Genomic DNA, 27,765 nt, shown 5'->3' on the forward strand with positions numbered 1-27,765 from the left:
TACGATTCAGTGCATTTATTTACTGTTTAGCAGCAACACAGCAAAGACATTTAATGCATGTATTCATTATGTGAACAGTGCCTACAGTCATGTTCCTAAAGCTACCTTGCTCATCAGGTAGGCAAGTATGCAGATATTCTGGTATATTCATAAGCGTTATGACAATAAATCTGAAAAAACCTTTGATCTCTTAAACATTGTTAACAGGTACAACTGTTGAATGCCAATGGATGATGACCTAGATAAACAAAACTATCACTCATATAAATCTTTCAGTGCATTCTCAACCACAGCACTTTGAATCTATCTGCCGCCACACTTTGTTAAAAAGATTCACATGCAACTTCATCCCCCTCAGGTTTGGTTAATATCTGTGATCTTTAAACATCTCTGAATTTTAAATGTACAAAACAAAAATAACAAGAAGACAAAAACAAAACAAAACATTCAGAAGAAATATACAGAATCATAAGGCTCATACTTTCAAACAGTCAGAAAAACAGACATTTCAACATCAATGCCAGTGCATCCTTCATTCAAGCCAGGCAAAAAAAAAAAAAGGAAAAAAATATTAAAAAACATGACAGATAAACCTCATACAGTGCTACTTCACTGCACTGGGAAAGTTTTGCTTTGTGATGGGGATTAACTAACACCTGCTTTCAATGCTAGGTTGTTTATAATGTACTAGTTAGCTGTAAAATCATAACTTATCAAGCTTTGCTAAATACAGGACCTTTTAAGGCAAATCATTAGTAATTATGACCTCTCCAAGGCTAGAATGAATTTTTAGCCCTTTGAGGGCAAATTGTCCAAACTTTAGAATTGTTTCTCGCCTGTGTGAGCCATTTTCAAACTCTTTAACTCTGTTCAACTCTGTTCTGTTGGAAGCACTGACCATTAATTAACCACAAAAGGGTATTCTCAAACACATTCAGAGGAAGAAGACAAACGGTAGTTAATAGTAAAAAATTGAAACATTGGACTCTTTAAGTTCCAGGATAGGTTTCATCTACAGCATCTAAAATTTGAAAATAGTCCTGCTATTTGTTTGACATTGCATGGTAAAATTCATTCTGTTGGGAATAACTTTATTGAGTGGCATTGGGAATGTATACTGGTGGTTATATAGCCCACAATTAGCTATTGCGGCGACTGTAAACACAGTACAGTTATCTCATTCGAATTCAACTTGTTTTATGCTGTTTTTCTTGAAAGAAAATCATTATTTGAACCAGGTCAAAGTTCAATCATATCATTCCTTGAACTTACACAATCACCAGAAAAAAATAGCTCCCTTTTCAAACTTCAACACTTTTGTTACGTGAACACTGACTAAATCTGACAATGATGAATAAATCATAGTGTTATAGCTAAAATGGATGGAAATATCATCAAACTGCCCTTTAGCTATTAAAAATGAGTGGGCCACAGAAAATGATTATGGCCCATTGATTCCTCAACGATGAGCCATTAACAGTTCTGTTGTCCAATGAAGTCACAGCAGGTGACATCACACGATGACAGCATTACCCTAATATAACAGGGACACATTCAAAGGTTTGGGTGAATCAGTTTTCAGACTGCAATTGTGTACATGCTGATTATAAGGTTGGAAATTTATAGTACTGACCAATGAGAAGTTATGTTACATAATTAGTAGAAATAGAATTCTCATTATTCAACTCTGTACTGGAGTTTGCACAGAACATCATGTCATCAATTATCATAGGAGGGAATTCACAAATACGTCATGTCATGCAGAATATGACAAAGAAAGCTGGTGTCTGATGGAAGATTAACATGGGTGACATACATCAGGAGAGTGAGTGAGAGACTAGTTTTATGACCCTTTACCAATATCCCAATGGGCGACACCAGAAATGGGCTTCATGCAGTGTTCCAAATTAACGTCAGTCCTTAGGCCCGAACACCTCAAAACCACTCAGACCCACAGTTTTTGTTTACTGAAGGTCCTTATGGCTGACAGATTTTTCATCCCCTATAAGAAGAATAAGTTTTTCTAAATTATGATATGGGGCCTACACATTCTGATCTGGAACTGCAACTTCTAGGGGTTTAAGTGTAAACACTTGCTATATGCATTGTAAATCAAGAGGACTATCATCGCTTTCCAGCCTACTCGCCTTATGTGTAGATCCTTAATATCCATCTGTCATAAAACTGAATATTGCTAAGTGCAGATAACTCCTACTGAGCTGACAGTGAAATGAAAGACAAAGAGTGCTATAACCTGTAGTTAAAAGACTGTTTAAAATGCACACATGTAGACAAAGGAATAATAATATCTACATTAGGTAACAGTAAGGAATACATTTTTCTCTGAAAACTCATTCTCAAGGTATTAATGATCATAAGCCACACCAACCATATTATCCATGTGCAAATTTAACAAATTTTAACAGACATACTGAACAAACAGACAACAGTTTGTGCATTATTTGCAACATTATCTAAAAATGACAGCTTTTTGCCATGTAGGTAAATTTAAATGGACATACTATCATTATCATCATAACAAAATGATAAATCATTATTTTTGTCACATCAATAAGTGTTTGTCAACCTTTGAAAAAAAAGCTCATGTTCACCAAAAACAAATCCTATCAGCTTGATAGCAGTCTCCTGAACAATCTTTTCTATTCAGTGACAAAATCAAACATCTTTCAATTTTTTCAACAATAAGTTACAACAAAACAAAACAAAACAAAATTTCCCCACTTGAGAAATAAATTGCTAATGTTAAGATATACAAGAGTGAGGCTTTGACTATGCAAGACTGTTTGTTGGATGATAAAACATCGGGTATCTCAGAGACTTTAAACTGAATTATGTAACAATATTTGTGTTAGAAATATGTGCTTCAAACACCTCAGCAAGTATCAACTTTAAATGAAAGGCTCATTTTTTTCTCAATTTTCCGTCCTACAACATATGTCATATTTGGGATTTCACTTTCTTAGTAAAGTACAAATTCTAGTACTTGGGAATCCCGGATGGGACTCAACCCAAAAAAAAAAAAAAAAAAAAAAAAGTACTAGAATTTGTACTTTACTAAGAAAGTGAAATCCCAAATATGACATATGTTGCATTTGACCACTTTCTAAATGGCATCGTGTAATTTCCCTCCTACCTTTAGGGTTTCTGAGGACAAAATCCATAAAAAAAGGATCTTCGGCCATTGGCAGCAATACTTTTTTGACACACATACTGTTTTCTTGTCCACTGTCCATCTCATAATCCAGTTTCACATCACTTCACATCACATCAATAACTTTCAGCTCATTTTTATTAATATTTTACAATCTTTAACAAAAACCCTCATATTATTAAGGAATAAATTCTATCAACCTGATAGCAGTTTTCTGACAGCCTATTTTCTTCAGTGACAAAATCAAATCTCTCAAACTAAACCTTGGATTTCTTTGCAACAAATCATTGATGACACACATACAATATTCATTGTTGTCTTGTTCATTGTTCATATTGTATTCCAATTTTAAATCTCGAAGTTGTTCAACATTCATTTCGACTTCTACAGCCAAATCCATCCACTTTGGGCCAATGTCACCCGCGACCAATTCAACATGGTTAATATCTATCACTTCCCCTCTGTCTACTGAAAAAAAAGAAAAAAGAATTCTGAAAAATTATAATACATATGAATCATATCTAATACACATTCTAATATTTGATCATCAAATCAAAAATAAGTTTGTGTGCTGACACAGATGCAGGTCTGTTTGCAGGTCTCATGGGCATCGTCTATTTTTATTTTAAGCTGATTTGTTGAATCATATTGATTGTCTAATGCATTTATTTGTCCATGGCACAGACCAGATAAGTACACAAGAAAATTGACGTAATCATTTATTGAGAAAATCACAGACAAATTAATTGCATAGGTACATAAAATGAATATCATTATGTTGACTTCAGATTCCTAATGTAATTGGTAAATTTTCTATTTTAAATATTTTACAAGAAGAATACGTAAATGGTTAGAAAAAGTCCCATTTTGCAACACTGGATGAAAGCTTATGTCAGCCTGATGAATTATTGATGAATGCCCATGTTAAGTGACTGAGTGAGTATATTTTTATGTTGCACTCAGCAATATTCCAGCTAAGGGGCTGGGGTCTGTAAATAAATGAGTACAGACCAGACAATCTAGTGATCAACAGCATGGAAACTGATCTACACAACAGAGATACGATGATGTGTCAAATAAATCACTGAGTCTGACCAAACGATTCCATTAGTCGCCTCTTAAGACAAGCATGGGGTGCATAAGATCAGTTCTAACCCGTATCTACATGGGTCACACCTATCAGAACTGTCATGACCAAGTAAAAACTAGTAAGCAATATTTGAACGTACTAGTTCAGCTTTTCCATGGAGATTCAAGTTCGATCTTGTGGACCTAAAAGATAAAGTTTTCTCTTGAGTAACATACTTCAGTGTTGTTTTAAACAGAAATAATATAACTCATTAATGTAGGAACCAAATACCAAAATGAACATCTACAGATCATGCTGGTGAAGAATAACTATATTCATTGTCTAAATGTACTAATTGTTGGAGCCCATCACGCAAAAGACCCGGGTTCGATTCCCCATATGGGTACAATGTGTGAATCCCAGTGTGACCAGCCATGATGTTGCTGGAATATTGCTTAACTGCGAAAGGCGACATAAAACCATACTCATTCCCTCATTACTTGCCAGGATTCCATGTTGGATTCTTAACACAGTTTTACTGTTCTATGTTTTACTGTTCTAAATAAGCAGAAATGAGCAGAAATGAAACAAAATACAGAAAACTATAAAATAAGACACAAGAGTCAGAAGCTCTTGCTCAAAGTTTTGAAAACAAACAACAGTTAAGCATTTGGCTGTAGTCACTTTTAGCTTGGTAACAGTGTTTCTACAGCAAAACACTGCTCTATGCAATAAACAAGAAGATGTCATCCATATGCGTTAACTGCTTCATTTTTAATGTCAAACAAGATTCTGTTGAAGTTGAAGGAACCTTCGTAACTAAGAGAACTCCAAAGGTTATGTGATAAATGAGGGTCAATGAGTGAGTGAGTGAGTGAGTGAGTGAGTGAGTGAGTGAGTGAGTGAGTGGGTGGGTGGGTTGGTGGGTGAGTGAGTGAGTGCATAGATAAGTATGTGCATAGGTGAGGGAGCGAGTGAGTGCATAGGTGTGAGTCAGTGGGTTGGTATGTAAGCGAGTGCATATGTGAGTGAGTAAGTGAGTGAGTGAGTTCAGTTTTACGCCGCACTCAGCAATATTCCACATATATATGCGGCAGTCTGTAAATAATCGAGTCTGGACCAGACAATCCAGTGATCAACAACATGAGCATTTATCTGCACAATTGGGAACCGATTACATGTGTCAACCAAGTCAGCGAGCCTGACCAACTGATCCCGTTATTTGCCTCTTATAACAAGCATGGTCGCCTTTTATGGCAAGCATGGGTTGCTGAAGGCCTGTTCTACCCCAGGACCTTCACAGGGTGCATATGTGAGTGAGTGCATAGGTGAGTGAGTGAGTGAGTGAGTGAGTGAGTGAGTGAGTGAGTGAGAGTGGATTGGTGGGTTGGTGAGTCAGTGAGTGAGTGGGATTGTAAGTGGGTGTGTGGTAGTGTTTGTTATTAAAGAGAGAGAAAGAAAAGAGACAATCAGCAAAGCAAATTTAGGGTGAACTGCACCAATGACCACGGACCCCTGACTGGGCTGTGAGTGAATCATTCACTGATACTAGTATGCCTCTTGATCCCAGTAGACAAAAACAATGAATGAGTGAGTGTGGTCTTTCATAGCTTTTAGCAATATTCAAGCAATATCATGGTGGGGAACATCAGAAATGGGCTTCAACGAAAAACTAACAAAACCATCAATGTATATAAATGTCTGACAAAAATCCCAAACTTACCAACACTTCTGTGCTGCTTAGACATTTTCTTGAACTTTGACCTGGAATCAGCGGACATCTTGTGTGTACCCCCAGTACCACCCATGCTGCTGCTGCTGCTGCGGTCACTACCACCCATCATATTACCATCTTCGTCATAGTTCAGTACCATCACATTGTTCTGCCCCAATTGTACCCCAGGCGGCAGTGTCAGGGGGTTGAAGTTTCCAGACACTGAACCATCAGGATCTACAGGTTGCAATGACATTTGTATAAAATATTCAAAGGGTAAAGGCAAGAATTTATGGATGTCAATCTCTTCATTTTGAGGAACATCACGTTTTGAAATATATTTTTTGTCCTGCATCAGGTGAACGAAAAAACTAAGAAACAGATAGCTATAGAAATCCTTGTTTGTTTAAGTCCTAGAAGTTGACATTCATAAAATCTTGCCTTAATGGGTATCACTACTGCATGGTATTCAAAGACTATTCAAAGGATAAGTTTTCATAAAGAATGAAACTTTTTCTTATTTCAAACCTGATTGGGTTAGGAATGACTGTGTTGTAAATAATGCAGATATTTTGCTGCATAACAAAGCGGATGGACCTGGTCATTGTTTAGGCAAGGGTTGTACATGTGTTTTGCATGACGTGTCAAAAGGAACCTGTTCATTTTTTTATACTTCTCAAAATCTATAAAGGATGTTGATAGGTTTACAGCCATAACAAAACACTTTATATTTTTATTTTCAAGATTATTTTAAAGAATTTGTATGTTTCTATTACATAAATACCATATTCAGCAGCAAAATAACATTTTCCAGCAAAAGATCTATGCCTGAATTATCTGATGATATTCAAACACCATATTCAGCCAGCAGATAGTGTCTGTATATCAATCATATGGCCCGCGTATTGATACACATGTGCAATGAAGTGAGTAAGTATGATTTTACACTGCTTTCAGCAATATTCCAGCGATATCACAATGAGTGACAACAGAACTGGTTTCACCCATTGTACAAATGGGTTTTACATGCCAGGCGAACCCTTTAATCAGTCAGTCAAATGTAGTTGACGTTTGATTTTGGTTTGGTTGTTGCTAAATGCTGCACTCTGCTATATTCCAGCTCTAAATAACTGAGTTTGCACCAAACAATCCAGTGGTCCACAGTATGAGCACTGATAAATATGATGACACATGTTGACCACATGTACATGGTTGTGACCACACCATCTCATTAGTTGCCTTTTATGACAAGCATGGGTAGCTGATGACCAAATCTAAACCAGATCTTCACAGGTGTATGCTCAAACAAAAATCAGAGTGGTAACCATGGTAATATTATGGTTACATGACATATACTTACTGAGCTCTACATGGATGGAGTTAGGATCATTACGGAACTGAAAGTAAATATTGCGATAAATTACTTCCAGAGCAATATTATCGACATGTCTGCATGGTTGATAATTTTCTCCATCCTTCTAAAAGTTGAACATTATTTTCCATATTGAACAGGTAATCATGAACCAATATCATTTGTATATGTTTTCTAAAATATATAGAAAAAAATGGCCAGGGATGTGGAATGTATTGCTGGATATTTTATGTCAAGTCATCACAAAAAAACACAACAAACATGAAATAAATCATGATTCTCAACTTGTTTTGTTCAGTATAAAAACTGAGAAAATATATGAGAAATGATATCACATGCAATTAACAAATGCTTGATTTGACATCATCAAAAACTTTACTTGGTACATTTGAATACAGAATATGTATGAAAAATGTAAATGTGTTATTACAGTACCTGAAACTGATACTGCGTTCCAGATGTTGTGCTGCTACCGGGTTGTGCTCCAGACGATGTACTGCTACCAGCTTGTGCTCCAGATGTTGTGCTGCTACCAGCTTGTGCTCCAGACGTAGGAGCTGAACCTGCTTGCTGACCTTGACCTGAATGACTCTGACCTTGACTTGACCTTTCACTTTGACCTGCAGAAGAATTCTGGGTCGCCCCTGATGCTTGACCTTGTGTCATAGATGTTTGACCTTGGCCTGAGGTTGATGTGGGTGTACTTTTGCTTGAACTTGCAGTCTGACTAGTGCTTGCACTTGTTGTACCTGGGTGTTTAGGGACGTGTTTTAGCATCTTTTGATGACAAACACGATGCTTTTTATTCAAATATGGAAATATCATTACTACACTACCCCAACTCTCAGTTTGTTCCACACATATTTTTGACCAAGCATGAAAGAAATAAAGAGCTGTGTTAATAACCAATGTCATAAAGGCTTTGTCATTATAACACAGAGAAGCTCATACAGAGAGAGACGCTCATACAGTGATGAATGCCTTTTATTAGCCAGAAGGTAATTGTATAATTACCTGGTTTATTGAGGAAGCCTTTCGGAAAACCATACGCTGTCTGTAATCTGCAATCACATACAGAAATAACACTGAAAAGTATACTATTTCACCATCTATATATCTTAATCTTAACTCATTAATAAAAAATATAAGCACCTAAGTTGAACTCCATTTGGAAGTTTACCAGGTACATTGCGCTTCAACTTTGCAGAGGAAAAAGAAGCCAAAATGATGCAGTTCTTAGACATTTACAACTCCGTAGAAAGGAGTGAGTGAGTGAGTGAGTGAGTTAAGTTTTATGCTGCTTTTAGCAATATTCCAGCAATGTCACAATGGTGGACACCAGAAATGGTCTTCACACTTTGTGCCCATGTGGGGAATCAAACCCAGGTCTTCAGCATGATCAGAAAACACTTGAACCACCAGGCTATGCCACTGCCTCACAATTAAACACAAATAGGGGAACCAGGATTTCAGTTATGATCACTGGTTACTTTAGTGCCACAAGTGTAGCCACTATTTTAAAAAAATGCAAGAGGTTGACCATCCTTCAATACTATTTAAATATAAAGCTTTGCGACCAATAGGGCTTACTAAAAAAGAACTGGCTTGCTACGTGCCTGCATATACAACTTCCAACCTACAACGGCTAAATGCAGCTATTGGGAGACTTGGCCATTCAACTCCCACTGATGACAAATGGGAAGTTCTCAATTCATCAGTGGTACTAGGAACACGATTGCTTGAAAGTTGCTTTGCAGTATTGCTTGGGTGTGACATCAGAGCATGTTTAGTGTGAGTACATGTACAGTGGAAGCTGTCATAACCGGCATCTGTCCAATCCAGCATGTTGTCAACACTGGCATAAAATCTCACTCCTGTCTCTGGCTTGCACATTTATCATCATCTCTACAATCCGGCACATTGTTCAAATCGGATTATTTGTTCAGTCCCAGTGAGTGCCGTTTTAGACAGCTTCCACTGCATATTTCAGTGATTGTCAGTGGCAACAGATTGAAAAACACTGTGACCTCCCTAAGCTGCTTACAACAAAACTCCATTACAGTACATGACACTTTTGTGAGGAAAGCTCTGCTATGAGAATTTAATTTCAAATTGCTACTGATAATTTACTGTCCTTATGGTTCAAGATTCTTTGCAAGGTAACAGTTTCTAGATGTCTGGATCCACAAACTTTGGAGTGAGATAAAGGCAATTTGAGGCCTCCTGTGACCTGACTTGGTGTTACTGTTACTGACAGTAAACCCAATCCTTTCTTGTTCGAAAGTAACATGCTAATTATTTGTGATCTTCTACGGTAGACTGTTTATACATATGGTATAGTGACTGTGTCTCATGTATACATAAGGTTCAGTGTCTGTGCATCTGTGCATACTTACGGCTCAGTGTCTGTGTGCCTCTGTACAGGCATCTTGATATTCTCCTGCCGTTTCACAAGATGGTCATCTGGTAAACCCTGAATCTCACGCTGTATCAAGAATATAAAGCTAGCTGAATTAATTGATATGTATCATATCTAGTGTCAGTTGATTTGAACTGCTCCTACCCCAAAAGACATTCCTACAAATTCTTTGGCAGAGGCAATGGAAAGAATGATATTTTAAATTTTTGTCATGCAGTGCATTTTTTCTCCATTACTGATAATGGAAAATAGAACCATTGTATCTCCATCAGTGACTTACCCTCTCAGGTTCCTGCTTTTCTTCGCCAATAACACCTGCACCACCAACACTTGCATTAACACCTACAGCAGCAGCACCCACTGCTGACCCTGCAGTCGAGGAGATATTGGTGGTAGCAGTCTTGGAACCTGTGTTGCTAATTGTTATGGAGGATTTCAAAGGTGTTGTTCCTGATTTGGTAGCACTTGCATTGTTGGTGGCAGCAGTGGTGTTAGAAGCAGGGGTAGTGGTGTCTCCCTTTGGGCCAGCGTTGGTGGCAGAGGTGCTGCTGGTAGAAGTGTTGGAACTAGCGGTTGTGGAGACTAACGCTTGTGGGTTGTTTGTGGGTTTGGACATAGCGTTGGTGGCAGCGGTGCTGCTGGCAGAAGTGTTGGAACTAGCGGTTGTGGAGACTAACGCTTGTGGGTTGTTTGTGGGTTTGGACATAGCGTTGGTGGCAGCGGTGCTGCTGGTAGAAGTGTTGGAACTAGTGGTAGCAGAGGCTGAAACTGATGAGTTGCTTGGGGGTTTGGACACAGTGTTGGGTCTTGATGATGAGGGAGGGTTATAAATGGAACCAGGCAGTCCGGGGTTCTTCAGCATGTCCACTGCAGAAGGAAGAAAAGTATGCATGAAGATGGGAGTCATCTGATACTTTGACTAAAAACTGATTAAAATAAAATGAGAGAGAGGATGAGCAAATACATCATGTATAATACATCACAGTATAAATGTGGCCTTATAAAGGTCAGGGACAACAATAACTGAATTTAAAGATCATCCTATAACATGTACTCAAGTGCACCAATACTTGGGTAATCATGGAAATGATGCATACTGCCACAAATTGTTGTTAAGACGTCATGCTGAGTTGACCAGAGAATTGGTGGGGGGCGGGGGAAGGGTTGGTATTGCTAACTAGCTTGAGTCACTGAGTGAGTTTAGTTTTACGCCGCACTCAGCAATATTCCAGTTATATGGTGGTGGTCTGTAATTATCCAGTCTGGACCAGACAATCCAGTGATCAACGACATGAGCATCGATCTGTGTAATTGGGAACTGATGACATGTGTCAACCAAGTCAGGGAGCCTGACCACCCGATCCCATTATTCGCCTCTTACGACAAGCATAGTCGAATTTTATGGCAAGCTTGGCTGGCTGAACGCCTATTCTACCCCGGGATCTTCACGGGTCGCTGACTAGCTTGATGAATTGTTAACTGGCATTGTCTGGACTAGATACATACAGACCACCATCAGTGCTGGTGGTCCAGGCATGTAACTGCATCAAGTAAACAGTTGAAGCAAAAACTCAAAGAAGCCTAATGGTTCTAATAACAGTATTTGTCTAGGCAAGATATTCACAGACCACCATCCTATGCCTGGAGAGCTGTTCAGTGTCACTTGAAACAACAAATACTTCCAAAAACTGAAGGTGGACTGAATCTGACTTACTCAGTTTCATGGTCTACTTGAGGCATTCATATGGTCTGACTTACTCAGTTTCATGGTCTACCTGAGGCATTCATATGGTCTGACTTACTCAGTTTCATGGTCTACCTGAGGCATTCATATAGTCTGACTTACTCAGTTTCATGGTCTACCTGAGGCATTCATATGGTCTGACTTACTCAGTTTCATGGTCTACTTGAGGCATTCATATAGTCTGACTTACTCAGTTTCATGGTCTACTTGAGGCATTCATATAGTCTGACTCAGTTTCATGGTCTACTTGAGGCATTCGTATAGTCTGACTCAGTTTCATGGTCTACTTGAGGCATTCATATAGTCTGACTCAGTTTCATGGTCTACTTGAGGCATTCATATAGTCTGACTCAGTTTCATGGTCTACTTGAGGCATTCATATAGTCTGACTCAGTTTCATGGTCTACTTGAGGCATTCATATAGTCTGACTCAGTTTCATGGTCTACTTGAGGCATTCATATAGTCTGACTCAGTTTCATGGTCTACTTGAGGCATTCATATAGTCTGACTCAGTTTCATGGTCTACTTGAGGCATTCATATAGTCTGACTCAGTTTCATGGTCTACTTGAGGCATTCATATAGTCTGACTCAGTTTCATGGTCTACTTGAGGCATTCATATAGTCTGACTCAGTTTCATGGTCTACTTGAGGCATTCATATAGTCTGACTTACTGAGTTGCATAGTGTGTCTGTGGCATTCATATAGTCTGACTTACTGAGTTTCATGGTCTACTTGAGGCATTCATATAGTCTGACTCAGTTTCATGGTCTACTTGAGGCATTCATATAGTCTGACTTACTGAGTTGCATAGTGTGTCTGTGGCGTTCATATCTTTCTGGGTACATCATCATCTCGTCCTCCAGGTCCATGTCCATCATCTCGTCCTCCAGTCCCCGGTACATCCCTGGCATCCTGCTGAAACAGAGGCAGCAGCTGGGTTGCACAAGGCTTGATACAGTGCTTCACTTGACGGCAGGATTACTTGAACTTCAGTCATGAAAGCTAAAACTGTCCAGGTATAGTTAGAAAAGCACCCAGTACCACTGGTACACTTAGTAATCAGTGCTAAAACAGACAATGTCAGAATTGCATGCAACTTGCATCAATGTTTTAAGATGAGGGTTTAAAGTTGGTATATTTTTATCCTGACGAAAACCTAAAAGTTTTCCTTATGGTACAATTAAAATATGTACCCAGTACCAAGGCACTTATTAAACATTTTTCACTCATTAACGCAGAAAATGTACGCTATCATACAAACATACATGTACACATATTGTATAATACTATTCCTTGCATATATATCAGACAAAGGGCCTTGGGATGGGGTGTCACCAAAGTTCCCAAATAGAACGTTTTCAATCTCAACTGTTCAATATAAGGGCTGATTTGTTATCTATGACCAATGGTATCATGAGATACCTGCCACAGAGGAAATTTCTGAAGAGCATGTTTGGTCACTAGTCAGCTTGCATACAGATTGATTATTGTCCTAATCGTTGACCAATCGATATGCTGGATTTCGGCCTTAACAACTCTAGCTATCATGAAAAAGTTTGCGTGTCATGAACATACATAATAGTAAGGATGCCTGAAATGTACACATAGGACTAACAAGCTCTTTGGCGAGTTGATTTTTTCTTAAAGAGCTCGAAGCGCTACAATCCAATTATCATTACCCCTGATAACCCAATCCAGCCATTGAGTAGAGATAGCATTTATTTTCATATACACTACTTGTACATCAAACATAATGGCTTGCTAAACATTTCAATATTATTTGCACATTGTTATGAATGAATATCATTATTCAAGTACATGTATTGTAGAATTCAAAAAGTGACACGATGCTGATTTATTATAATGCATACACTTGCAGTTGAATCCCCCCAAACATTTATGAAGATGGACATGCCTATATTTGTTTTGAATGCAAACGAGGTTCAGAAGATTGATAATAGGTGTGACTCCATAAAACAGGTTGTCCAATGATATAACAATGGAACAGTTTGTTTTACATTTGTCAAGGGACAAAGCTTAACCTGGACATGCATTCTGCCAGAGGCTGTTATTTTGAGGTTGAAAGAGGTGTTCAAAATACCTCATTAGTGTTGTCTGATTGAATGATTATATGCATCAATTCCGTAACTGATATATTATCCTCATTTTATTGACAATGGATCTGATACATGTGATCATTACACTGGATAAGATAATTACAGAGATCAAATACAAATGTTTCCGACACAATGCTTATGTAAATTGCATTGAAAAATCACATTTCAAATCAACATGAAACTTTCAACAGCTTGAACAAAATGTTCCAGTTACCTTTGTATGGTGTATGTGTAATATATAGAAGGTTTTGTAACCTTGTCACCATTAATTCAATCAATGTGCAAAGATAGTATTTTGGTATTCACTCCCAATGACGAGTAACAAACACTTACTTCCTGTAACAACATCTCATAATCCCCTTTCTCGCAGACGTGTGTTCATTTACCTGTATAAGCCCATGACATTGCTACCAATTGTTATCAAAACACTTTGATACTTTTTCTGATTAACACAGAAAGTAACCTCTCTCGTAAGAAAAGCTAATCTTTGATCATTACTGCTAAATTGATTGAAATAATAGGTACAGTATGAATATAAAATGTAAAACGCATATGTGAGTCTCTCGCTGAATGAGAGGTACTTTCTGCTAATGAACATGTGCGGCTCTTGCTGAATACGAGGTGCTTTTATTACCGCCCATACGCGTCTCTTGCTTTGAGAAGCTAATTTATTTGACGCGTCTCTCGGCCTTAATGAGCTAACACAGATGTGGTAGCAGAGGTGCATCCAACTTACAACTGTTTTCAGATGAGGGTTTAAAGTTCTTGTATTGTAGTGCTCATGGCAAGCTAAAACTGTAATGATACATATAAAATATGTACCCAGTACCAATGGTCCAGCTAGTGAACAGTGTTAACACATAGGCAGTAGTTGAGTAGCATGCAACTTGCAACTGTTTCCAGATGAGGATTTACAGTTCTTATATTTTAGTGCCCGTCTCAAGCTAAAACTGTAACAGAACAGCTAACATAAGTAACCACTAAACAGTGACTAATGGGTACATGTAGACATTACTTACAACAACAATTTATCTATATCATACCAGTGAGAAATGCAATATCACACACAAATGATTAAAAATACCCATGAATCTAAGGCACAGTATGATGTCCAAAATATACACATATTCCACTGTATGGAAAGGAAGTGGACAACTAACACCACCAGCTTTACAATTAGACTGGTAACATGACATTCCATGAAGGATCAAGGGACACAACTCTGACGTGGTATCTGCAGTGCCTAAGTGCATGTCCCATCAATGCCACTGTTTGTAGAAATGAGTGAGTGAGTGGGTTGAGTTGAGGCTCTACACTGCTTTTAGCAATATTCCAACAACATCATGGCAAGGACCTCCGAAAATGGGCTTCACACATTGTGCACAGGTCAAGAACACATTCAGATGAAACAGGCTGACACATACATAACATGTGATTGAGGAAGGGTGTCCCCTGCCTCAGTCAACCTTACTCCCTACCTCCTAGGTCCTCTCATGTGGCGCATGTGATAAGCCTTGGGTCCGCCTGACCGAGCAACAAGCTTCATCAAAGCCCCCTTGTCTGTAGCTTGAAGGATTTCCAGAAGCATTGGGTCCTGCTTCATGTACAGAAGCAGCTTTTCAGGATCTCGGATTACGTCCATCACCTCCCGATCCACCGGATTGATCCTTGGGGGTGTCTCCTCACGTAGCAGATATCTGAAACACACACATTCCTCACTGTTTGTACCTACTGAAAGAGTGGCATGTGTGTTAATTTTAGGGGTGAGCAAAATGTACCATCCTTTTACCTGCAAGATGAGTCTCTGATGGACAATGCAGAAGACAAACATGGTAAAAATGTCTGTGACACAAAACAAACGTTGACAAAAAATGTAACATGTAGGTCTGTCAAATAATTTGTAAACATTGTCTACCTAATTCTAATTATGACAGAAACTATGCAAACCTGATCATCTGAGGATCGCGAAGTGCTCTCTTGAGTTTGTAGCTCATATCAGGAGATAAACTGTCTGCCCCCATACGAATCCGCATAGCCATCATGTCTCTGTATGCTTCTTCTTCATGGTCCCTGTACCGGGACATAGGATTCTTAACTATCCTCTTAGGCTTCTCCTTCTTAAACAGTCCAATGAACCCAGATGCTAGACTCTTCTTTTCCCTGAAGTCCAAGTTAGGATCCTTGCTCTCTCTCTTCTGTCGTTCCTCTCTCAACCTCTTCATTCTTTCCACTGCTTCTGGTTTTGGAGTCCGGTTTGGCCTCTTTCTTCTGATTTCATCCTTCATCCTGTGTGGAAAGAAAAGCCAACCTACATGTTCTGCTCCTTTCCTCTTAAGCTCCATCCTGAGGAGTGGATCCTTTTCCACAAGCTTCAAAAGCTCCTTGGGGTCTTTAATCTTCTTCTGAAGCTCCAGGTCAACGCCAAACACCTTTTTACACAGCTGAGCATCTTTGTGCAAGAGAAGCATCCCTACTGGATCCCGAAGTACACGTCGAAGGGCTTTCTCCTGTTCTTCGGTCATCACAAAAGGTGCTGGTGTAGCAGCTGTTGCTGGTGTAGTGGTAGTTCCTGATGTTGACGGCCCAGATGTTGCTGTAGATGGCGTTGCCTTAGCTGTTGTTGTTGTAGCTGTGGGTGCAGCTGCTTTAGCTTGAGTGTTAGCCTTGGCTTGTGATGAAGATGCTGCAGAGTCAGCATTTGTTGCAGATGATGTAGATGCTGTAGATGCTGTAGATGCTGTAGATGCTGTAGATGTTGAAGATGCTGTAGGTGCTTTAGATGATGTGGATGAGGCAGCAGTTGTTGATGGACCTGGACGATGTCCAGGAGCCTCTTCATCCTGCAATCCTACAATGGGCTGACTCTGTCCCTTTGGAACAGAAGGTCCTGTTGTTTGAGATATATCCTCTTCTTCACCAATGTCCTCCATTTCAACACTCTGAGGACTTGTTGTGGAGAGGTCAGTAAGTGGCTTAGTGAGTTTGGTTGCTGCATCAAAAATACTCTCAGAATCAGCAGTAGCTGCAGTATCACCTCCAAGATCTTCGGCATCCTGGATAGAAAGAAACACAGTCTTGATTTTGAAAAGATGGCCTTTCCTCTTACAGCTTATCCAAAACAATTGGGTTCTATAAGGGTAAGAAACTTTTATCATTGGCTTCTTTATTCTATTACAATGAAAGGTTGGGACAGACCCTCACACCAATATCAAAGGCTCAATTTTGGTTTTGTTGTATGTACATAGTGCTTTCAGCTTACATGTTAAGTCAGTCTGTTTGTTAGCAATACATTTTCTAGCAAACATGATGGCTGGATAACTTGATACAATCACCTAAAAATGACAAACAAGGATAACAATACATGGATGAACAAGTTCTTTTAGTACAGAGTGACATTTCTGTGTAGGTTACAGTTATCAAGCAAGCTGTTCATCCATTCATTGTTTCTTTTATCTAACTTCAACATGCCTCTCAAAGATGTTCATCTTAAACAAGAGAGAAAATTTTCATTGTTGGAAAAAAAGATATGGTTGTTTGTATTTTTTCTGTTTAAAGCTGCACTCAGCAACATCCAGCTTAATAATGGACCAGACCATCTAGTGATCAACATCATGAGCATCAATATACATGACTGGGATAGGATGGCATACGTGAGTCAAGTCAGTGAGTCTGACCACCTGACCCTTTAGTTGCATCTTACAGCTAAGCACTTGCTGAAGACCAAATCCAGCCCTGGGCCCAGATTTTCAAAACTCTCTTAGCTATAGGACAGTCGTACATTAATGTAAATGCATGGCACTTAAGAAAGCTTCAGAAATCTAGGCCTGACCCTCATGGATAGGACTAATATATGCATCACTTATATCACATAAGAGTTTCTCTCACATATAGCTTTGCAATCTCTTCCTCCAGTTTCCGTAAGGCCTCTGGCACTGCAGGTGCAAGCTTCTCAAACAAAGAATCAATCTCCACTTTCATTTCTGGAAGGATAAGAAAATATAGATATCAAACATGCCCATTTCTCTCCATTAATGATTATTCTGTTCTAATCTTTGCTGCTTCAACGAGACGTATTAAATCTGTTGTAAATGTTACATATTAAAAGTGACTGACTTTACCTATCTAATTTTGTCATGTAAAACATAACTCAACATAAAAAAGTGAAAAAAAAACCATTCTTGACTTTCTAAGACTTTCGTAAATCAAAGTATTGAAGAAAACAAACTTTAATAATACTAATATAGGAGATATGAGCAGCAGTTATTCTGAATTGTGCAGTTATTTGCTCTGAACTCTTGGATGGAATTAATACCTGCAAAGTAACACATTATATTTGGGGTTCCACTTTCTCAGTGAAGTACAGATTCTATTGCTTTTGTTGGGTTGAATCCTATCTGGGATTTGAAGTTGAACCCACACTCTGAGACACAGGCACCTAATCACAAAGTCCTTCATTTAACTCACTCAGCCACTACAGGGTGCTGGCAGTTAGGAGAGTGGTTTTGAATCACGCCTCTTACCACAAGCATGAGTTAGTGAAGATCAATTCTGATCTTCATCTTCCTGGGTCAAATATAACATGTATTACATTTATAGAAAATATACTCTTAAAAAAAAAGTAGGGGATAATGAACTTTCAATTTGGATGGGAATTGTAAACATTAACAAACATTTCAAGGACAGACTTTTTATGAACGCATTACCATTTCCCTCTATTACCACCCCTAAACACAAAGCATGATATGCATGTGCACGACGCAGTAACCCCATACACGTGCATGGGGTCCCATTCTTGATTTTGACGTTTTTTCAAGGTCTAGAAATCACTAAGAACATTAATTTTGACACTCATCTTGTATCACACATTTTTAGTGTTTGTTTCTAGTCATTTGTTTTAAAATGAAAATATTATACATGCAAATTACATGCCATGCACAAATCATCTTTCAAAAGTGACTACATTCCAAATAACTGTGGTTGTAAGGAAGAGCAAATGGTGATGCACTCTCAAAACATTCAGTAATATCATATCAACATTAATTGACTCCAATAAATCTCCTAAATATTTTTAATCGTAAATAAATAAAAAGGAAGATCTCCTACTTTTTTTTAAGAGTGTACTAAATGATGTCCTGTGATGTAACTTGAATCACTTTACGCACGACATCATGTGATGTTATTACACAATAATGTGTAAAAACATTTCAAAATTATGAAAAAGGCATATCTTCAACCAGTGAGGAATAAGATCACTTTCTACAGGATATGGTGTACTCTACCTGTGAAGGTCGGTCTCTTTTCTGGTTGTTGCGTCCAGCAGCGGGTCATCAACTCCATCACCTCTGGAGGACACTGGGAAGGGATCATGGTCATGTCGGGTCTCTGACCACTCAGCACAGCCTTGGGGATGATGTCATCACTCACTCCTGAAGGTCAAAAACTGAGGGCATGAGTATATTCCAGCATTTCTTTCATTATGATATATACTATCAGTGACAGCTGCTCCAATCAAATAAGCCTTGTCAATGTTTAACCCAGACCTACAAAACCTGGGGTCAAAGGACTCTCGATCTTTGAGTAGTGAGTGAGTGAGTTATACCCTTGTGAAGATTTGAACCCAGGTCTTTGTCAAGATGTGCAAAAGCCTTAACCACAAGAGTAACCCACCGTCCCCTTCTATCATTAATATCAAAGTTCGTCACATGGAGGGTTTGTGTCAGCCACTTCTTGACAACACATTACTCTTACCAGAGACCATATACTGGCATATGGTCTCTGCTCTAACCATGTGATCGTGACCATTCAGCTTTCAGTAGATACAACATAGGACCTAATCTGTTTAAGGTCCTAATAGATTCCTCATCATGGTTCATGGTATATGAACTTACTAGCATAAGGCCTTTCTCCAACCACTGTCTCCAACTGTCCAATGGGTATCAAGTCTTTGAAGGGCATTTAGAAGTGAAATGCATAAGAATACATGGTAAAGGACCCAGCTGTGAACACCCGAACCCCAGAGGATGCATCTACCAGATCCCTTGCAACTGTGGCGACCTATACATTGGAGAAACGCTGAGACCAATCAACACCAGAATGAAGGAACACCAGACCTCTGTCAGCAAACTCGACCAGAAATCGGCCATCTCTGAACACATTCTCAAGAACCCTGGACATTCAATCCGATGGGAGGACACTAGGATACTATCTACCAACAACAACAACTGGCGCCAAAGGAAACTGCAAGAAGCCATCGAGATCTGGAGACAGAAACCAGCAATCAACCGTGACCAAGGAGTGTACCTACCAAGTGCCTGGAACTTATTGATAAATTAATCTCTTCTATCTGTGTACATTCTATCTATGTAATTCATGTATAGCCAATCTACCCGTGTACATCCTTATCTACTTGTGTTTGTACATCATCAACCCCCATGTAAACATGCCCACCAACCCTCATGTAGTCATGTACATCATCCTTAATCCCCAACCTTATGTAAACATCATCCACCATTGGCTTCCATCCTTATCCCCAATCATGTACATCGTCCTTACCCCCTACCTGTGTTATGTAAACATATCCCATCATCTGTAATGTATTACTATTGGCTTCTATCATTGTTATCATAACTGTCGGGTTCCAATCAGCGCTTGTTTATACTGGCTTCCAGCTTTCGTTAATTCATTCCACTTGTTACTTTGTTATTGTTTTACCTGTACATATAAATATAGCTCTGTACCCCATTCTCAATCACCTGATGAAGGAGTAAGCATTAACTCCGAAACGTTGTGTTCTCATATAAAGAAGTTGATATCCATAAAATCTTCATTCTTGTCCAATGGGTAGCTGGTATATGAACTTAAAACTCCAACCACTGTCTCCTATTGTATGATGGGTAGCTGGTATATGAACTTACTAGCTAAAGGACGATCTCCAACCACTGTCTCCTATTGTACGATGGGCAGCTGTTATATAAACTTACTAGCAAAAGGTCGATCTCCAACCATTGTCTCCTACTGTCTGATGGGTAGCTGGTATATGAACTTAAAAGCAAAAGGCCAATCTCCAACCACTGTCACCTACTGTCCGATGGGTAGCTGGTATATAAACTTACTAGCAAAAGGTCGATCTCCGACCACTGTCTCCCACAGTACAATACCAAAGCTGTAGACATCATATCCCTTGTTGGGAGGAGTGTTGATGTTGTTCCACACTTCGGGTGGTACGTGGGTGACTGTACCCTTCCTCCCCTTCTCATCCCCACCCTGGTTCCTCGTCATGGTCCGTGTCATCGTCTTCCATTGAGACAGACCAAAGTCTGTGATCTGTTATGAGATACAAAATTGTATAATGAAGGTCACTGAGATGCTCCAGCATACCTTAGATCTCATATAAGTGGTAACATCAGACATGGAGATGAGAGCTCCTTTAAATACATAAAAGTAACTGATATGCTTAGCCCTACCTGACCTGTGAAAATCTGGGGTAGAGTAGGTCTTCAGCATCCCATGCTTGCCATAAAAGGCAACTCACTACTGGGATCGGGTGGTCAGGCTTGCTGACTAGGTTCACACATGTGAACAGTTCCCAACTGCACAGACAGAAGCTCATGCTGTTGATCACTGCACTGTTTGGTCCAAACTCGATTATTTACAGAGCGTTGCCATATATGTGGAACATTGCTGAATGTGGTGTAAAACTAATTCACTCACTCACTCACTCACTCAGACCTACCTTAGCTCTGATTCTTCTGTTGATAAGGATGTTGTCCGACTTCAGGTCAAGATGGAGGATTGGTGGATCAGGTTCATGCAGATACGCCAACCCACTGATTACATCACGAATTATACTGACCAGCAGTGACCAGTCAATGTCTACAAAGTCAGAGCGGAAAGCCGTGAGACTGCCGAAATGCATATACTCCAGAATGAGGGAGTAATTGTTTTCCTCCATGATGAGGCCAAGCAGACGCACAATGGAGGGATGCTGGAGCTCCCAAAGTTTCTTACCCTCAGACTTGAAGACTCTTTGATGCCTGTTTACAAATGTGGAGTGAGGTTAGTTCAGTTAAATTGTATCTTGCGCTGCAACGATCCATACAGAATCTCACCCAAGTGTCTACTGATATCAAATATATCAACACGAGTTGATAGAGTAACAAATATCCAAGGCATGCCGACGATATTTTTACCTTTATCAACGAGTATTGATATAACTGATATCAGTAGACATGAGGGTGAGCTTCTATTTATCATGCAAAATCCAAAAAAAAAAAAATGTACATGTCTGAACACAGTACTGACATTATATATGTAGTGCAGCAATGTCAGAGCATTGTGACATCAACTTCATGACATCATAGCACTGTCAGGGCATTGTACAAAATCTACTGTCAAAACAATATATCCTAGGAGATTTGATCTCACACATATAATCTCTCCTGTGGAACACAGTTTTGGATGATACAGTATAATTCATTGAAAACTGAATCTAACACCATAGTTTCGATTTTCACTAACCATCATCTCTATTTCAGTTCAATATATGAGTGCTGTTCTGTGTTTAAACATCATATTTTTTGCTTGGAAAAAGCTCCATCATTTACATTCCTGATGTCCCGGGCAAATCTTCTAAAACGTTTCTGTGTGATATGTTTTGTTTAAAAAACTGAGAGAGTTATATGAAATCTGATGTTTTACTTGTATGAAGAATTGATCGAAATGATTGAATCAGTGGTCAAGTATAAAAAATCGAATCAAGGTCTGGGTAAATTGTAGTAAAAGCAGTATGTGGATAGTGGCATATATTCTTCAAATTAGATAGAAAATTATTTCACAGTCATCATATGAGCTTGTCTGATGACTTTCATCATAGTATCAAAAATTGCCTAGAACTCACGTACTGTTGAGTTTTCTGACACCAGCTTACTCCTTGCATGATTTACAGCAGATATTGATTTTATAATCTGCTTTATTATCAGCTGTGAATACTTGCGTCATGTGAATTTTACTAGACATGGGCGTCAGACTACTTACTACAGTTGTAGACTGATGTCATTACTGTTTCTACTACGCTAGAATATTGTAAAAAGGATCTTGTCCTTCAGATCAACAGTGTTTGTTTTGTCTTATGAGTAATCGAGTTTTATGTTTACAACTTATCGGCTACTTACCTTGCTGGCAGAAGACCATCAGAGATCATTGTTTTGATGGCAACAGTGCCGAGATCCTTGTGGACACCTCGGTACACATAACCGTAGCCACCACGGCCAATGGGGGTTTCATCATACTTGATGTCCTTGGATGATATCTTTGGAATTTCACTAACATCACTGCTTGAAGCCATGATGAAAGACTTTCACCAAACTAAACTGTAAATAAGAACAATAATCTTAATAATTGTAAAACTCATTTATCATAGGGACTTCATCGCTCTGATACACTGAGACTAAAGCATATATTCCTTCCTCAGGAAGGAACAATGGTGTTTGTTTAAATGCATCTTTAAACAATATTTGTGTTACTTTATGAAGTGCTTCATTTGTGTAGAGGGGAAGCCTGAAGTGATGACACCACTTTTGGACAACTCATCTATGACGTCACAGCAATTTTTGCTGATGAAAATTACTTGAAAATAGATGCATGTAATTTACAATGCGTGTCAGGAATACTTTCCATTTCTGCTTGATTAACATTATTTTAGAATATTTATATAGCCCACATTTCCAGGCAACTAGTTCATGTTCAAGGTGCTGGTATTTGTTTTCCCTCTATCACTGGATGCCAATCTCAATGGCACATCATATTATCAATCTCAACTCCCTGGGGAGTATACAATCCTTGCTGCCACTAGGTACACTGAGTTATTGCAGCTTTCTGATTATTACAGAATCGGAACACTTGAGTGAGTGAGTGAGTGAGTGAGTGAGTGAGTGAGTGAGTGAGTGAGTGAGTGAGTGAGTTTAGTTTAGTTTAATTTTATTTAGTTTTACTCAGCAATATTCCAGCTATATGACAGCTGTCTGTGAATAATTGAGTCTGGACCGGACGATCCAGTAACCAACAACATGAGCATTGATCTGCGCAACTGGGAACAGATGACATGTGTCAACCATGTCAGTGAGCCTGACCACCTGATCCTGTTAGTTGCCTCTTACAACAAGCATGGATTATTGAAGGCCTATTCTACAGCGGGACCTTCACGGGTCGGAACACTTAAGCAACATAAGGAGTAAGTTAAAATGAAACGTTGCACTGACATTATTCAGTGTCAATAAGAATCAATCCAAATAGGATGCTGCACTTCATGACCAGCATCCATGATATCTCCAGGGTATACATTCCGATAAGTCCTCACTATACCCTGGATGCATCTTGGATGGTCCGATAATTTTATTACCTCCCTTTGCCACCTCTGCATTCTCACAGCAGCCAGTTAGCTAAGATGCCGTTAAAACTGAGCATGCCACTATCAACAAAGATAGCGGACGCAGCTGTGAAGGTTTGTTCTCAGTATGACTCAGATTTGGGGGAAATCATACAAACAAATTAATAGGTCCGAAACTGTGAAAAATATATGCAAGAACTCCTACCACTTTCAGATAACCTCTGCATGGTTTGTGTTGCCAAGTTTAGTCACTTAGATAATTTAAAAAGCAAAAGTGAGTTGTGATTGGTTGGTTCTACTTCCCAGTGTAGACACCTGATTGGATAAAAGGTCAGCCAAGGGAAGTAATAAATTTATCAGGATGAGGGGTATAGTGGAGATCCAAGGTATAGTGGAGATCAATCGGAACATATGCCTTGGAGATATCGAGGATACATGACCAGAAACAAATCCATTTATTATATAGCAAATCGGACCTTCCTCACATTAACTTGTGAACTCTGGTCTAAAATGATTATTGATAATGAGCGCAACCTTAAAACAGAATAGATCTTGTTTTTGTCTGAGCTGTTAAGTTAGACTCCAATCTCTTTAAAGTCGAGAAAGTACTAATATAGCACCCTCTTATTTGTTACAAAAATAAAAAGGGTTTGCAGCACCCGTCTAAGTACCCAAGACAATGGTTGTGGCTAAAACGTACCATTTGGAGTGCCCCTATTTTTTCATGTTTTAACCAAAGTTTTGGAAGCACCCATGGAAGTCCCCAAGGTATTTGTTTGTTTCTAATGAGGACCATTTGGAGTGCCCCTGTCTTTTAACCACTTTAACCAAACTTTAAGAAGCGCCCCTGAAAGCCCCAATGCTATTTGTTAAATTTTAGTGGGTATCATTTGAAGCGCCCTCAGCTTTTAACTCATGTTTAGGAAGCGCCCCTGGAAGCCCCAATGCTATTTGTTAAATTTTAGTGGGTACCATTTGAAGCGCCCTCAGCTTTTAACTAAAGTTTAAGAAGTGCCCCAGGAAGCCCCCATGACACTTATATAATTCTTGTGAGTGCCATTTGAAGTGTCCTGCCTTTTTATGCCATGAATCTGTAGTGCCCTTTGAAGTTCCATTTTGGGCGTCCCACCCCAATTGGAGCCTCATTTTCAGTGCCCTTTTAGGCGCCCCACTACATCATAGTGGGGCGCCTCAAGTGTGTAAGGCTAGAAATGATCTTCAGTAACCCATACTTGTCATAAGAGGTGACTGAGGGGATTGGGTGGTTAGGTTCACTTACTTGGCTGACACATGTCATTGTTTCCAAGTTGTGTAGGTGCTCATGTTGTTGAATACTGGATTGTTAGGTCAAAATTCAATTATTTACTGACCGCTGTCATACAGCTGGAATAAGCAATCTGAGTGTGGCGTAAAACTAAACTGACTGTCACCCCCTTCCACACAATCATTCATTAAGTACAATTGTGAATAATAGCTTTGTGTGTTTGGAATTTCAAATAAAAGGTGAAAAACAAAAACTGAAATTTAACCTGAGTCTACTTTTGTTATTGTTGATAAGAAACAAAGTTATTTTGAGATGTAACCTAGCCAATGCTAACTTCAATTAGGTGAAAAGGTGTCAGAGGAGTGGTTACTCAAAATTAACTGTCAATTCACTCTTCGCAGAGGATGCACATGAAGTATATTTTTCCTGCATATTTTTCAGGAAAACACTATATGTCTTACAGAACTTCTGCTTGTGACATGCTACATGTGTTTAAGTCTACTGTTTCTCCGCATTATATCCTTTGTCATACTGCTACATATATATTAGCTGGCTATTTCTGGAGAATGATGTCTTCTGAAGTGCAACATCACTCTGCAATGCCCATGTATTCAAAAATAGCCCAATCTGTACTTTCACTACTCATACTTGTTGACCAGAACAAAATGTAACTATCAGACACAGATTTCTGATTTGAGATATTTAATCTCCTATGTTTGTGAGATCGAGTGGCAGCAACTTAAGTCAATAGGTTTTGGTGAATAGGGCAAAATACAGGTTGTAGTAGGGCAAAAACAAATATCAAAAGGGCCAAGGCTAAAAGTCAAATAGGCTACAATTAAAAGTCAAAAAAGGCTGAAAATACAAAATTAATAAATTACATAGTGAAATAGTGTAAATAGTGTTTGGTTTGCTTGTTGTAATTTTATCTGAAATATGAACATGACTCTTCTTGACTCATGTCTAATTTGTATTGAGATTTTTGTTTTTGTTGTTGTAAGTTATTAATCTAAATCTAATTAAAACATGGGATATTTGTATTTGTTGTGAGTTGCTGGGATTGGGCCCACCTGTGACCGTGTGTAAAAAACCTAAGAGTCAACTTTGTGTGCAGACTCTTTCAGTGTTGTCACAACCCCTAGTATGCAGTACACAACCCTGTCCACTTAAAAGAACCCATGAATCTGTTGGTGGGGTGACCAGATGGTGGCCACACCTAGTTGCGGGTACAGCAACATACAGTAAACATGCACAAAGTACTGTGACTATCTGTCTCACTCCACCCAGCTGTGAATGGGAAAGCCTCATTAACTTGGTGCACCTGGTAGGCTGCAAGAGTTGTATGGTCTCCAGGGAGTTGAGATTGAAAATGCTATGTGCCGTTGTGATGGACATCGAACTGACTGATTCCCAATTAGAAGTAACTAAATTGGTATTTGAACTTTCTGATATGTTATTTGGTGATGTTAACAAATCAAATTGACTCTTAATTAGATCAACCAACCTTGTTGTTATAGGCAAAAAAGACTGCAACACAAGACCTGTTTAAGTCTACCAGGTCAGGGAGAGAGGTTTGTGGATGGGACATTCAAAATGTCAAAGTCATCCAAAGGATGCTTCATGTCCTACATCATGAACAAATGAACTAGTGTAAATTATGATCGAGAGTGAACTTGTGTAAATCATGAACGGATGAACCTGTGTGAATTAAGAACAAATGAGCAGTGTCTAAATCATGAACTTGTGAACGAATAAACCAGTGTAAATTATGATTATGTTAATTAAGTAAACGATGAAATATATGTATTGCCATTACAGGAAAACTTGGCTACATGCTTGGCTGTTAGCATTTTATTAATGACATGATGATATTTTGTTTCAGTGACATATGTGTCAAAGAATAATGTAAAACCTTTCTCAACAATTTCTCTGTTGGGCCAATATGACTAGGAAAAGGCCCCAATGGGCTTTTGACTTTTCGTGACGGCCCATTTGACTTTTTCTATCGGTCCTTTTGACTTGGCACTTCTCGACCATTTGACTAGTTCCCTGCAGATACCCTTCCTGTTTAGCACTAATACTGGCTGTCTGTTGGAGGAGTATCTTAATTAACTGCTGGGTTTCGTCTGAATCTTAACACCCTACACTGCAGAAACATAAAAGCGTGGAACTTACCTATAAAATGGTGAATAATTAACACTTGGTGTGCAGAAAACGCCTGATTCAGTGCTTGTAGCAACCCATTCTGCAAAAGTCTCTTCTTCTTGTGGGACTTTCCAAAGGTACTTTCCCTTCTAAAAATAGATACGGAAATGAGCTGTTACAAAAACTATAATCTCCTGATACGAACTGTGAAAAGTTAATCATGACGAATATACATATCTTGATGTTATAAAGGCCATATGTATATGATACTAGACGTAAAGGATGCCCTAAAATGTTCTGTTATAATTTCAGGAATCCTATTTCTTTTTGAAGCTTTTGAAAGTGTGTAATTTATTTCTTTG

At 38.9% G+C, this 27,765-nt stretch overlaps 1 protein-coding gene across 3 annotated transcripts; it reads right to left on the reverse strand.

Moving 5' to 3' along the window:
• On the reverse strand, positions 1–27,540 carry LOC137257747 (uncharacterized). Of its 3 annotated transcripts, XM_067795167.1 has the most exons (17): positions 27,434–27,540; positions 22,781–22,978; positions 21,343–21,643; positions 20,723–20,933; positions 18,890–19,036; positions 17,496–17,590; positions 15,558–16,663; positions 15,089–15,307; positions 12,293–12,408; positions 10,027–10,613; positions 9,724–9,812; positions 8,342–8,388; positions 7,763–8,076; positions 7,316–7,352; positions 5,965–6,192; positions 4,402–4,444; positions 1–3,640 (listed from the first exon to the last, which is right to left on the reverse strand). In XM_067795167.1, exons 2-16 carry the CDS (start codon positions 22,951–22,953, stop codon positions 4,425–4,427), a joined length of 3,690 nt encoding a protein of 1,229 aa, XP_067651268.1. In that variant the 5' UTR covers positions 22,954–22,978; positions 27,434–27,540; the 3' UTR covers positions 1–3,640; positions 4,402–4,424. The 3 variants fall into 3 exon arrangements, with proteins under 3 accessions (XP_067651268.1, XP_067651267.1, XP_067651266.1); XM_067795166.1 differs by lacking the exon at positions 4,402–4,444 and having other exon boundaries at positions 3,045–3,640; positions 12,293–12,405; XM_067795165.1 differs by lacking the exon at positions 4,402–4,444 and having other exon boundaries at positions 3,045–3,640.
• Between the last annotated feature and the right edge of the window lie 225 nt (positions 27,541–27,765).

This window comes from Haliotis asinina, chromosome 12 (genome assembly GCF_037392515.1).
Source record: "Haliotis asinina isolate JCU_RB_2024 chromosome 12, JCU_Hal_asi_v2, whole genome shotgun sequence".
NCBI lineage: Eukaryota > Metazoa > Mollusca > Gastropoda > Lepetellida > Haliotidae > Haliotis > Haliotis asinina.

Bases quoted from the DNA above. Each gene is read 5' to 3' on its own strand.
- LOC137257747 (XM_067795165.1), bottom strand. From the start codon at position 22,953: ATGGCTTCAAGCAGTGATGTTAGTGAAATTCCAAAGATATCATCCAAG. The intron at 20,934-21,342 runs GTAGGTCTGAGT...ATCTCATAACAG, and splicing joins ACAGAAGAATCAGAGCTAAG to ATCACAGACTTTGGTCTGTC. The intron at 10,614-12,292 runs GTAAGTCAGACT...TTCCTTCTGCAG, and splicing joins CAGACACACTATGCAACTCA to TGGACATGCTGAAGAACCCC.